This window comes from Palaemon carinicauda, chromosome 9 (genome assembly GCF_036898095.1).
Source record: "Palaemon carinicauda isolate YSFRI2023 chromosome 9, ASM3689809v2, whole genome shotgun sequence".
NCBI classification, from domain to species: Eukaryota; Metazoa; Arthropoda; class Malacostraca; order Decapoda; family Palaemonidae; genus Palaemon; species Palaemon carinicauda.
The window spans coordinates 76,058,746-76,073,443 of record NC_090733.1 but is presented as its reverse complement, the minus strand read 5'-3'; the positions used below and the strand labels follow the sequence as shown (position 1 = coordinate 76,073,443).

The window sequence follows — 14,698 nt, the reverse complement described above, 5'->3', positions numbered from 1 at the left end:
AACGACAAGAGCTTACATTTATACATAGTAAAGATAATACTCAACTTCCTAGAGGCAGAAGAGGCCGGAGAAGTCATCAAAATGTTGAATTAAATCCAAAATAACGAGAGAACACAAGGGAAAACACTGAGTAGTAGAGCTACACGAAAAGGAATAAAGAGGGCGCTACCGCCTTCATCAGATACAGACTGGAAACGGAATAGGAGAGATGCCTTATGAGCGGCTCTCTTTTCATTCTCGTTTCAGATTCTTGTCACTATACCCCCTCGAAGCGTTAATACTGTTCGGGGCGTAGATAGCTATGTGACGTGTCAAGAATACGTCCTCTGATATTATGTGATATCCCTGTGAGATTATTTAGGGATATTCGCTCCAGGAGTTAGAATTCTGGATACCTTATGGTAAAATTCTCTGGGAATATCACTGTAGTCAAATACACCCTAGAAAGCTACCTAATAGGAACTTCCATCAGGACGACATGGCCTGAGCCCAAAAACACTTTTGTAATTCTTATAGACAAAACAAAAAGTTTTGATTATCAATCATAACCAGACAGAAAAAATTTTTTTAACCTAACATTCGATGTCATCATTTCAGCAATCACTGCCGTAACATTTGCAAATATCAAATTTGAGTACATGGTAAGTCATTCTTACAACAACTACATCTCCCCGCACATCCAACTTTGCAGGCACACTTGCTGTAAAATAGTTTGCGAGCATCCAAGTTTAGGTGTAGTCTTTAGACGTCATTGGTCGTTTGCAATGTTGGTATTCATCAAAGTGAATTGGTTTCTGTTTGATCACTGGTTCGTTCAAGTATCTGACATCTAGGGATGTCGACAAAAAATTACGCTTTTCTGGAATAACTAGGGTCTGGTTGACTGGTTCACCATCCGGTTTTCTCTGATTCATGATGACCACTGCCCCATGAAAGGTGTTTTGGCCAGTTGGGGTGTTTTCTAACAGATTGATTTTGTCAACTGTAAACCATACATTAACACCTTCCTTCACGAAAGAAGACAGAAAAAATCCACCAGTTGCATCCATGTGTCAATGATACCTTTCTCTAGACGTTTTCGAGGTCAAGGATCTCCTGCTAATTATAGCCAATGTAGAGCTCAGACAGGTTGTTGACGACAAAATACTTGTTGCACACCCTGGAGTGGATTGCAAGAGGCAAGCCTATGGAAAGTGGTGTCTATACCGTATGCTCAAATTCACTTTTCTTTACCTATTATTTTGCCTGCTGGTTACTTCTGGTATTCTGAATGATGAAACGACATGCAACATTTGTGTTTTTGTTTATCTCCTGGTTGCACATCTGTGATTAGGTACATGCATGTCACCTAAAGAGAATGCAACTGAGGAAAATCTGGAGCACTGGAGGGTGTTCAACGTCATCAACTATTGCTTTTAAATGTCCAGCTCTGGTGATACAAAATCTCATTGTGCCAAACGTCAGCCATACTCTTGAGTTAGCGTACAAGCTTACTGCAGTCTAACATGGAAGTGTGATGCTCAATTTCCATGCTTACAGCTGTTTTAAGAACGATCGTGATAAGCTCATTACGTTAAACAGTTGTGATGAAGCATATGTTTGGAAGACATCCAGTGGATAAACCTTTCAAGTGCTTGCGGTAGTTACCTGTGCTACCGGTGTATATCAAGTATCTCTTCAGAATTGACAAGTATTCATCATTCAGTTCAGCCATACTCAGAGACACGTTGTCATTAGTCAATGTGTTCTGAACAATGAGAATTATCTGTCACACAAGGTACGGATAACCTTTATATCATCAAATTGCACTTATTGCAGGTGCGCTTTGCGTATTGCGAACAATTTAAATGATAATATTTTCCTAGAACAACTGCATTACTGTCTTGTTCCAAGTCAGACACACACGTTCTTAAAGGTCATCCCTGGTTTCTAGTTTGATCTACAGGAAAAGTGCTATCTGTGAAGACACGATGCAGCTCTGAACTATCCCAGGCACAAAACTTGTAGGGAGTAAAAACTCATGCCGAGGCTTTTTGTGCAATTTTCATGCATTCAGGGCAGGAAGTTAATTCAAAAGATGGACGTCCAGGTCCTCGGGAGAACCTCTGGCTCTTATCATCACTTCTTTTTGGTTTCAGCCTACAAATTTTGGCCCTTTTACAATGTGTTTTGTGACAATCACTATGGTAGTACACGGAGGTCAGTTCAGTTTCATTCAAACTGTCTATATGGTCAACAAGTCTTTGTAATTCCTATTGCCCCAAGCCCACCCTCTCCTTGGAGTATTCCAGTAGCTGGAGGTTTATTGTGGTATTGCTGAGAAGTGTGTTGATGCAAGATGATGCAAGCCGTGCTGATGGCCATGGCTGCTCAGAGATTACTGGTTTAGATTATTGCTTTGGACACCTGAAACAAAAATATATTATTAAGATCATGTGTGATAGGAAAGGATTAAAAATTCCTTATCACTAAACTGATGTTATATAACTATATTATTTAGTGGTGATAGTATCATGTTATTCTGCAATGCAGGAACAGAAAACCTGGAAATTAGGAATACTGTTTGCTGGATTAGAGGGTTAAAACATTAAGTGACATTTTTATTTTGCAATTTCCGCTGTATGTATCGTGCAGTACACAGCACATTTAATGATTATGTGACCTTTCACCACTGGAAAGAGAAAATGAGAGTTAGATTGATAAAAAATTGAGAACATCCGCCTGATTGTGGCACTTATCTTGAGAAGTTATCATTAGGATTGGGCATAGGCATTTCCTGTTATTATTATTATTATTATTATTATTATTATTAATAATATTATTATTATTACTTGCTATGCTACAACCCTAATTGGAAAATCAGGATGCTATAAACCCAAGACCTCCAACAGGGAAAATAATGAAAAAATAAAATATTTTAAGAACAATAACATCAAATTCAGTCTTTCATCTATAAACTATAAAAAAAAAAAAAAAAAAAAAATGAAAACAAGAGGAAGAGAACTAATATAAGATAGTGTTCCCGAGTGTACCCTCAAGCTCAAACCTGAAAATATATGTATGGGCACCAAAAAGATTTCTCTATGTGTAATAGAAGTCAAGATATGTTGAATTTTTCTATTTTCTTGAAATTGCCGGCTGCCATTTTGAAAATGACTGATTCAATGGGGTTCGAGGGGAAAATTTTGTCACGTTCCAGATAAAACAATGAAATTAAATTTGACAATCAAATCCTACGGGAATACAAATCATACCACACTATAACTTCATTTTGATGATCGTCTTCTTTGTAATATGAGCAATAATTATAATAATTTTGAAAGATGACTAATTCTCCATCAGTCAAAGATTTTAATTAAAATATGTATTGAAAGATCGTGATAATTAAGAAAATGGTATTAAGACTGTGGACTTTTTATGTACAGTAAAGGCATTGTCTGGCCGTTTTATGATCTTAATAACTTAACATAGTTTTCCTTTTTTGAACGACTTAATTCTCAGTTTATTAATAAAATATACTATTCACTTATAAATCCACCTCCGAAAGCAGTCGTTGTAACAAAAAGCTCCCACTTAAGGCTTTCAAGAAGAAACTGAAGATTTTCGTGATTTCTAAGTGTTTCGATAATGTGGGTTTGACAAAATACGAAATAAGGTGTGTGATACGTTAAATACACAAGAATGTATGCAATCAGATTTTGGTGAGTCCTGTAGTGCAAAGGACTCCCTTGACTGAAAGAAAACGTCCTTCGCTACCGACAGTCGAAGGAAAGAACATAATAAGAAAAAAGATGCGATAAGATAATAAAACAGGAATGTGAGAGAATTATTAGAAATCTAAATGAGGAAGAGGCATTGATGATATTAGGGGATTTCAACGGACATGTAGGATTTTTAGGTTACCAGAATTTAGACAGGAACGGGGAAATGATTCTCGATTGGATGAATGACCATGGGTTAGTCCTATTGAATGGAGATTTAAGATGTAAAGGTATTTATACATGGGAAAGATTGCAACAAAAAAGTGAAATAGACTACGTACTAGTAAACGAACAAATGTATAAATACTTTAGGGAAATGATTATAGACGAGGAAAAATTGAACTTTGACATCTCAGATCATAATCTGATCACTATAGAACTGGAATTCATGAGTGACCAGAATAAAAATTTTAATAAAGGAAGATGGGAGGAAGTAAAATACTTTAGGACAGATGAAAATAGTTTAAGAGAATATACAACAAGAGTAGAGGAAATTGTAAGAGATAGACAAATAGACAGAATAGAAGGAATGGATCTGGTAATAAAAGAGGCTGCAGAAGAAAAATTGGCAAGAGTATATAAAAGGAAAGTTCTTGATGAAGAAAAGGTACATGAGCAACCCTGGATGAACGATGAAATAAGAAAAGGCATAAAGGAAAGGAAGGATTTAAATAGAAAGAAAAGAAATGAATCTAATATCGAAGTAAAAAAAGGTATTAGAAGAGAGATATGGTCAAAAGAAGAGGTAAGTGCAAGAAATGATAAAGAAGGAAATTACTAGATTTGAAAAAAAGATAACAGAAGAAATAAAAATGAATAAAAATAATAAAACTCTGGGAGAATATTGATAGAATAAGGAACAGACAGAAAGCACATGGCAAAGTTATACAACTTTATGGAGAACAAGGAAATAAGCTAAATAAGGATGAAACAAAAGAGGAATTAATCAAGTACTGGAAAACTATATATAGTAAGCATGAAAATAAAATAGACTCAGTTTGGAATGATGAAAAACAGACAGAATATGAAAATGAAATAGCGCATCAGGAAGACACCACAAGAATAGATGAATATAATATCCCGGACATACTTAGGGAACACTATGACCCTGTAATGGTAACAAAAGGGAAAATAAAACCAATGAAAAATCCAAATATCACAACAGAAAAAGTAAAGAATTGCCTGGGAAAATTAAAGGCAGAAAAAGCAGCAGGACCAGATGGCCTAAAACCCGAACTATATAAGGCACTAGGAAAAAGCAAAATATGTCTTGAAACCTTACAGAAATGTTATCAAAATGAGTTGGACGAAAAAGAAAAACCAAATATGTGGAAGAAGTCAAGAACAAAGATGATTGAAAAGAAAAGAAGGCCAATGGCAAAAGACCTAAGACCCATAGCTCTATTAAATATTTCTTATAAGATACTCATGATGATGATGAAAGAGGAAATAGAAAACCACATAAGAATGAATGAAGAAGACAATGAATGTCAAGCAGGATTTACAGGTGGAGGCAGGATAGAGGACAATATCTTTATATTACAGTATTGTGTGGAAGAGAGCTATAGTAACAAGAAACCCCTAATAGTAACCGCGATAGACTTTAGTAAAGCATTTGACTCTGTAAAAAGGGAGGTATTAATAGAAGTTTTAAAAGAATATAAAATTAACACCAAAATCATAAGTGCAATTGCAAATATTTATCAAGGAGATACTACGGGCATTGACTTAGGAGAAGGTATAGAACAAGAAATGGAGGTTACAAGTGGAATTAAACAAGGTTGCACAGGATCAACTTCACTTTTTAAACTGATTACATATATTGTCATGAAGAAAATAGAAGAGGAAGGAAACGGTTTCAGAAATCAATTAATAAAGATAGAATCATTATTTTTTGCAGATGATGCCTTAATAATTGCACAGGATATACATAATGCAAAGCGTAACATTCAGATATTAGTAGAAACTAGTAAAAAATGTGGGTTGGAAATTAATAAATAAAAGAGTAATATTATGATTTACAATATGAAAGAAAAGCCAGATAACATAGAGGGAATCAAAGTAGTAGAAAGTTTGACATACTTAGGAATAAAGCTAGACAATAGTAGGAATATATTTAAAACTCAGAAAAGGGTAATGATAGAAAAGGCACAAAAATTAGCTAATCTAACATATTCAGTCATAGAGAAAAGTTGCAATAAAGTGATGATAGGAAAAACGTTCTGGAAAAGTATTGCTTTACCATCTATTTTGTATGGTACAAATGTTATAAATCTAACAGAAACTGAAATAGAGAAACTACAAAGAATAGAGAATGGGGTATACAGGAAGATTTTAGGTGCCACTGAAAGCACAGCTAATACTGCTCTAAGAGGGGAGATAGGTGCATCTTCTCTGAAAGCAAGGGTGATGGATGGGAAGCTGCAGTACTTAAATCGTACCCTGAATGGAAAAAAGGAAATACTGAAAATAATTATCCAGGATATTCAAGAAAAAGAAGGAAGATGATGGAAACAACCTGCAAAGTATTTGGAAGAATTAAGTTTAGGCATAAGACAAATAAGAAGAATGAACAAGGCAGAAATAAAAACGGAAACCAGAAAGTGGGATACTGAAAAGTGGAAAGAAGAAATAGAAAGAAAAGTGAGCTTAGAAATATATAGAACGTGGAAGAAAGAAATTAAAGAAGAGTTAATTTATGACAATACATTTACTTCAGTGATATTTTTTAGAGCAAGAACTAATACGTTAAAACTAAATATTGTAAATAGACACAATGGAGGGAATGTAAACTGTAATTTTTGTGAAAATGAGGAGGAAGATTTGATACATTTTTGTTATTTTGCCAGGAATATAGAAAAGAAAGGAATGAAGTAATTGAGCTACAACAACCATACGACGAAGACCCAAAGAAAATAGTAGGATTATTATTATTTAGTGAAACAAATATAGAAAAGAAAAAAGATATATTAAACATAATGTGGAAGAAAAGACAAAACAGTACAAGAAGATAAGCGTTAGAGGCGCCGTTGTAAAGGCTATGCCTCACCCCAGAACCAGAACCAGAACCAAGATGCTTGGCAAAGTGGTCTTCCTAGAAATTACCCTGAAGCTAAACGCTAACGGGTCAATGTTCGTTGTAAAATGTGGTGCAATAGATAAGACCACCTTCTTTCACCGAGACTTGGACCAGTATAAACTGTTATACTGCGAACGAAATCTGAAAACTCAAGTTGATATCTTATTTGGATTTTACTTACTATGCTTTAAAGGATTCTTTTCCTGGTCCTATCACCCAGGAGAACCCTGGGACTTTCAGAACCCAATAGGTCAGTTTATCGTATACATTCTCAGGTATTCAGGATATCACGCAGCATACTGCAGGTAGTAAGTTGGCCAGGGCACCAGCCACCCGTTGAAATACTACAGCTAGAGAGTTATTGGATCCTTGATTGGCCAAACAATACTATATTGTATCCTTCTCTCTAGTTACGGCTCATTTTTCCTTTCCCTGCACATCCACTGAATAGTCTGGCCCATTCTTTCCACATTCTCCTCTGTCCTCATACACCTGATAACACTCAGATTACTAAACAGTTCTTTACTCGATGTTTAACTACTGCATTGTAACTGTTCAGTGGCTATTTTCCTCTTGGTAAGGGTAGAAGAGACTCTTTTGCTATGGTAAGCAGCTCTTCTAGGAGAAGGACACTCCAAAATCAAACTATAGTTCTCTAGTCTTGGGTAGTACCATAGTCTCTGTACCATGGTCTTTCACTGTTTTGGATTAGAGTTCTCTTGCTTGAGGGTACAATCAGGCACACTATCCTATTTCTCTTCCTCTTTTTTGTTTTTTATTTTTTTTTTGAAGTGTTTATAGTTTAATTATGAAAGGTCTTTTTCAATGTTACTGCCATTCTTAAAATAATTTACTTCTCTTGTTTATTTATTTCCTTGTTTCCTTTCCTCGCTGGGCTATTTTTCGCTGTTGGAGCCCTTATACTTATAACATCTTGCTTTAATAACTAGGATTGTAGCTTAGGTAATAATAATAATAATAATAATAATAATAATAATAATAATAATAATAAGTGTTTGTCAAATTCACATTATCGAAGCACTTAGAAAACGAGATAATCTTTTATATCTTCGATCTTTCGGATGTCTAGTGTGAGTTTTTAATTTTATGACCGGATATTTGAAAGCTCTGGAATCTAGAGTAGACATACATATTTTTCACTATGCATTTGAAAATGGGACCTCGACCTTATGGGTAGTGAACGAGATAAGAGGGATGAAGTATACTGCACACCTATTCAATTAGATTTATAATTCAGCAAGAGCACTCGGACACTATAGAAAGGACTTTATCGTAGGAACCATCATACAAAATCCCTACTTTCCTGTTCTATTATCTATTTCTAAAACAAGGCGATGTTCTTATAAGCACAAGTAACCAAAATGTCTTACTAAATTTCTTTATCTTTTGTGTGAGTTGTCTCATCCGCCCAGGCTTCAGTAAGCGAATGACCTTGAAAAAAAATCGTAGAAAAAGTTCACACAAGATATTGTTTTTCTAAGTATAGAAAATTTGATGCACAGTAGCTTGGCTATATATATATATATATATATATATATATATATATATATATATATATATATATATATATATATATATATATATATATATATATATATATATATATATATATATACATACATACAGTATATATTTCCTGTCACGCCCATGTAGGGGGGAGAGCGAGTAGTCATAGCCTCTGGGGGTGCCCAGAGAGATACACTCGGAAACCACAATCTCTCACATATTGCCGAAACTGCCGAGTTGTAGTTTAGAAAGGGGGAGGGGTGGGAAGAGTTGAATATGTGTGTGTGCATGCTTATCTACCTAAATATCTAAGTAATTTCTGTCGGGTGGGGTAAACTAGTATATATACAATTATATATAATTTACATAAATAGATACTTTTATTTACATATAAATATACACACATGCTGTACAGTATATGTAAATATTAACAAAAACAGTAATTTGATATTGAAATTTACCCTTGGGAATAAATATCCACTGTCAATTCTTTGTGATAAGTTATTCTAGCTGGGCAAGGACTCGAACCTATGCCTTTGAGTCGACCTGTTAAAAACTTCCCTGCCTGGCGATCTGCCAGACGGGGGTTCGAGTACCGCTCAAGCTCGATAGTTTCTTGTAGTGTCCGCCACCTCACCATCATTGTGACTTAAGGATACATGGTTTGGAGTAACCTGTACTTTTTCTTCTCTTATTTGCTATATGTAATTCTTCTTTTATTGGTCTATACCTTTTTAAGTACATATACAGATATTTTAGTTTTGTTATCTTGTGTGGCATAAATTACACCGATTCGAACATTCATCTTTTATTTTCAGTTTTAATCCTGGACTTATAGACACGGTTCCTATAGGGGTTTCACACCGGATTTCGTACTAATGCTACGTATTCAGTCCGATGTTGTACGTGGTAGTAAGGGCCTTTCTAAGGCTGTCCGAAGTCGATTTAAAAAAAAAAAAATTAAAAATGTTTAATTTTCGGTTGCGGACTAATTCACACAGTCTGGTACGTAATCAGTCCGAAATTGTATATATTCATGTACGAGATCATTGTGTAACCTCTCCGAACTCATCCGAAGCTATACGCAGTTGATTTGATTTATCTCAAGGATCAGCTTCCTTCTTAAAGGAGTTCGAGGAAGCCATGTAACATAATCCTGACGAGATATAGGACCCCAGCAAGGATTAAATTTATAGATACATAAAGTAAAGGACTCCAATTAAATCTACACATTTTACATTTACAGTATTATAACTCTAAATATTTCACATTTCAATCGATAGTAATTTTCACATTTTCCATAAGTCATAGTGATTGTGGTATCATTGCAGTATTGCAATAAACCTTTGTGATATTTAAAGGATCAAATGAATGTAAATTTCAGATATCCGTCCATCACGAACTGGATAAAAAAAGAAAAAAAATACAAAGCATGCGAGGAAAAAAGACCCCAGTACGCATGTATTCAGTGCGTCACTGGTTCGCCAAATCTCCGCCTCCCTTTTTTTTTTTTTTTTTTTCTTTTTTTTTTTAACAGAGAACAAAATAATCTTTAGTTCTTTCTTGAACATAATATTTTTTTCATTCACTAATTTCCGATTTTGAATTGTTTGATACCAGATTGAATATTTAAATAAACATTGTATATCTAATTCCAGGAAAGGCAGAATTTTGTCGTGACCTGGAAGTGTCTAATTCCGACTTATACTATGGGAGCTTCAATGTCACTGGCACTTTGAGTGGCAAGGATCTTAATCACACCGGGAGAATTCGCATACGCTCTAGTTCAACCGAACGTGTATTCATCCAGACTGATAAACATCAGTATCAGCCTGGGGATAAAGTGCAGTTCAGGCTACTAACTGTCACTGGTCCCATCTTGAATGTTTCGACGAATAATGTAAGTTTGACAAATAAAGTGGTCGCCTTGTTGTTTCTCGTAATCATTTCACGCAGTTTATAAACTTTGTTATATCTTTAACTGTGTGCCAAGCCATATTGATAAGTGGTACCTCTACATACGATCTTAATTCGTTCCAGAAACTGCTTCGTATGTTAAAACAATCGTATGTTGGAGCAAATATTCCCATAAGAATACACTGTAATTTGTATAATTCGTTCCACACCCCAAAAACCTATATTAACTCCTTAATAAATTACTACATATAATTACACATGACAATAACACAACTGCATAAAATGAAAGAAGCATGTAAAAAAGATAATTGTAAAGAAATAATAAATAAAAAATGTGTTTTATTGTCACTTTACCTTAGAGACAGGCCAACGCAGGTGTAGGATTTGCTACTCCAGGAGGAGACGGACGATCGGCAAGAAGGTAGACATGGTGTTAACATGTTCTTTAAATAAATACTCTCTCTCTCTCTCTCTCTCTCTCTCTCTCTCTCTCTCTCTCTCTCAGAAAAAATTAATAGACGTCTCTAACACTAACAGTGAAGAACAACGAGAGAGAGAGAGAGAGAGAGAGAGAGAGAGAGAGAGAGAGAGAGAGAGAGAGAGAGAGAGAAAGATTAAACAAAAATGTGTTGTGTACATATGATTTTTAACAGCGTCAACGAGTTGAAAGACAATTAAATGTAACTAAAAAAACAATATCAGCGAATCTGAATTCCTTTATTAACTAAAACAAATATTGATACAAACACACTCGTGTGCGTATGCGCTAACACACACACACGCACGAGGAGACACGATCGGCGAGAAGGTAGAGATGGTGACTGCGATAACTTACCCTAACTTACACTACGGAAATTTTAATCTAACTTAGCTTATTTATTTGTTTTTTATTTTTATATTTCATATTTTTTACATTTTTATTTTTATTTTTTTTTATTTTTAATTTTCATTACTTTCAGTGACGAGTTACTTTATGTTATTGCAGTCACCATCTCTACCTCCTCCCATACCGTCTGTTTCTTACTGCGTAGCAATTCTTGAACCTGTGTGTGTGTGTTTGTGCATACGCACACGAGTGTGTTTGTAACAATATTTGTTTTAGTTAATAAAGGAATTCAGATTAGCTGTTATTACTTTTTTAGTTACATTTAATTGTTTTTCAACTCGTTGACGCTGTTAAAAATCATATGTACTCTAAACACATTTTTGTTTAATCTCTCTCTCTCTCTCTCTCTCTCTCTCTCTCTCTCTCTCTGAAAAAAATAATAGACGTCTCTAACACTATAACAGCGAAGAAGAACGAGAGAGAGAGAGAGAGAGAGAGAGAGAGAGAGAGAAAGAGAGAGAGAGAGAGAGAGAGAGATTTTATTTAAAGAACATGTTAATGCTATGTTTAGAGAGAAACAGAAAAAGAGAGAAGACTTTTTTTAAAAGAGCTTGTTAATGCTATCTTGGTTTTCTTTGCTTCACTTTTTTCTTTCTTTCTGTTCATCACGCTGGCCCTTCTCACAAATGATCGTTGCCAACAATCTCTTTGTCCTTTATCCCAATCAACAATAGGCGTTTTATCTCTTCCAGGGTATTGCTACGATGTCTTGTAATAATGGTGATCCCCTTCGATGGTTTATCTGCTTTAATGGCTGCCTTCTGCTTGATGATCATCGAGATCATAGGCCTATTCCGGCCATATTGTTTAGCCATGTCACTCACATGCACACTGCTCTCATGTTTTTATATAATTTCTTGCTTCAATTCTAATGAAAGAATTGCCTTCCTTTTCTCACCACTACCTGTACTGAAACTCAGCTTCTTAGGCACTATGATTATAGGTAAAATAAAAAAGGAAATGTGAGAAAAGGAAGAAAATAAGCACTATTAATAACAGACCAAACAGAGATACACACAAGAACAGAGAACTGAGCACTGATGCTCAATGGCGTCCCTCTTACGTGCAGCCATCTACGGCATAAACAAGATCTACATCGTATGTTGGAGCAACACTTCGTATGTTGAGACAGAAATTTTGTCGTATTTTACTTCGTATGTTGGAAAATTCGTATGTTGGGACAATCGATGTAGAGGTTCCACTGTATTTTGCAAGCTCTTGTCAAGATAATAGACTTACCTATTAGGAAAAGATTTTTTTAACAGTAAATTGAGTGCATAATATTGACCAAAGTTGTTAAGATCACCAGGTTTAATTATGGGAGAGAGGGGATAGATAAAGCTATAATTTAATAATTATTTCTCAAGCATATATACAAAGCAAATGTAGAATATTTTACTATTTGTAACCTTCAGTAGGGCCATGAATTTTACCTATAATAAAACGCACCTAAAGTATATGGCAATTTTCATTATAGTTTCCAGATGTAAAATGTAGCCTGCATTAATATCATTTATGACTAAGAGGAGTTTGGTACGAAGAATAAGAACATCTCAAACCTACAATGAAGACAGATTTTTCTTTTCTCTTTCAGTATCCAGAAGTTTGGATTGAAACTCCTTCCAAGACGCGTATTGCCCAGTGGCTGGACGTCGACAACTCACAAGGCATCGTTCATCTCTCTATGGATCTTGTTGATGAACCTGAAGAGGTAAATAATTTTCAGTTCCTTGTTGTGCTCAGACTTGCATGAGGAAGCTGTCCTATTGAATGACTCATATGGCTGAAGATGAAATAGTGACATTTTATTATTATTATTATTATTATTATTATTATTATTATTATTATTATTATTATTATTATTATGGTTGTTGTTGTTGTTGTTGTTGTTGTTATTAGCTAAGCAACAACCCTAGTTGGAAAAGTAGGATGCTATAAGCCCAAGGACCCCAACAGGGAAACAGTAGCCCAGTGAGGAGAGGATATAAAGAAATAAATAAACTACTAAAGAAGCAATGAACAATTAAAATAAAATACACCAAGAACAGCAACAAAATTAAAACAGATCTTACCTATATAAACTATAAAAAGAGACTTGTGTCAGACTGTTCAACATAAGCATTTGCTTCATGTTTGAACTTTTGAAGTTCCACAAAAAGTATACTAAATGAATTACAAATCACAGGCCTGTAGTATTTTCACAATTTATGTGAATTATTATTGATAGGTGAACTGTGAGTATTTTGTGAATACTATTATTTAGACTTAAATATAGTTATTATTATGTTTGCTGGCTATTATTTATGTTCGCTGTTAATCTTTTGCTATTCTTTTTTTTTTTTGTGATAAATCAATTATTAAAGGAATAAGACTTTAAAGTAGATTTCATATTATCTATGTTTTGATATGGCTGACTTAACAGCAATATATAGTATAAAGACGCAATTTCAGACAGTGAATTCTAAAAGGGTTAAAAATATTGCTATAGAAAATATGATTCGTGTATAGATTATTGATAATTTTCTGAAGTATTTACAAAAATATAATTATTTTATGAAAACATGTTTCAGTGGAAAGTTCACATGAATGAATTGTAAATTTAAATGTTGGAATTCTAGGAGTTGAGGCGTTGATATTATTATCCTCTAGTAAATGATTTAAGTTTTTTAATCATACCATATCAGAACAAGATATTACTTCAGACAATCAAATGTGTTCATGAAGGTCCTTAGTCCTTCCTGATTAGTAGCCTATGCAAACCTGATTAATATCAACCTAGTTATGTTGTAAATTCTCAAAGGTACCCAGTCACAGATTCTCTATCTACCGGATTTTTTTTTTTTTTTTTTGCCTTGTGCCTCGAGAAGTGTTGATGTCTAAGCAACTGGAAACAAAAGAAGGATAATTATTTTGTTTTCTAATTTGATTTCAAAAGACCCGTCTTAATCTTCATTAATGTAATAACTGTTCTCTTTGAAGGGGGTCTACCATATCCGCCTGAAGACAAGCGAAGGCAATTCCAAAACTCAGAGCTTCATTGTTGGGGAATATGTGCTGCCAAGGTTCGAAGTGACCATCAAGACGCCATCCTACGTCTTATCTACGGATACCTCTTTCAATTTTAGTGTCTGCGCCAGGTAAGTCTTTATCAGAGGGAGGCTTGCTTGCAATAACTATTCCTTCCTTTCTACAACCCAATTTGTCCTTCTTCAATGACATAGATTTGAAAGTACTTTCTTCATCAAGGTTCGAATACACAACTCTTTTACCCTTCTAACGAGACACGTAATCACCAGCATCAGGTGAATTGGGTCTATTATGTAGCCAACAATAAAATATACTTTTTAACAAAACATCAGAAATTTTTCATTGTAAGATGGGGTCAAGTATAGTCGGTAGCTCACTTCATTATTTGACAATTTTTACTGCACTCTAAGGTACCTAGATTTGATAAGATCCTTCCATGACAAATGTGCATTGGAATGTTCAAGAACATTTGCTCTCATCTATCTCTCCGGGCTTCTGAAA

General features: G+C 34.6%; 1 protein-coding gene across 1 annotated transcript in view; it reads left to right on the top strand.

The window, feature by feature from the left end:
* Window positions 1-14,698, top strand: part of LOC137647003 (alpha-1-inhibitor 3-like) — a 99,913-nt gene that overhangs the window by 18,148 nt on the left and 67,067 nt on the right. The window contains exons 3-5 of the mRNA XM_068380110.1: window positions 10,026-10,267; window positions 12,765-12,881; window positions 14,150-14,307. Coding sequence (XP_068236211.1) covers window positions 10,026-10,267; window positions 12,765-12,881; window positions 14,150-14,307 — 517 coding nt within the window. The remainder of the gene's footprint in view (window positions 1-10,025; window positions 10,268-12,764; window positions 12,882-14,149; window positions 14,308-14,698) is intronic.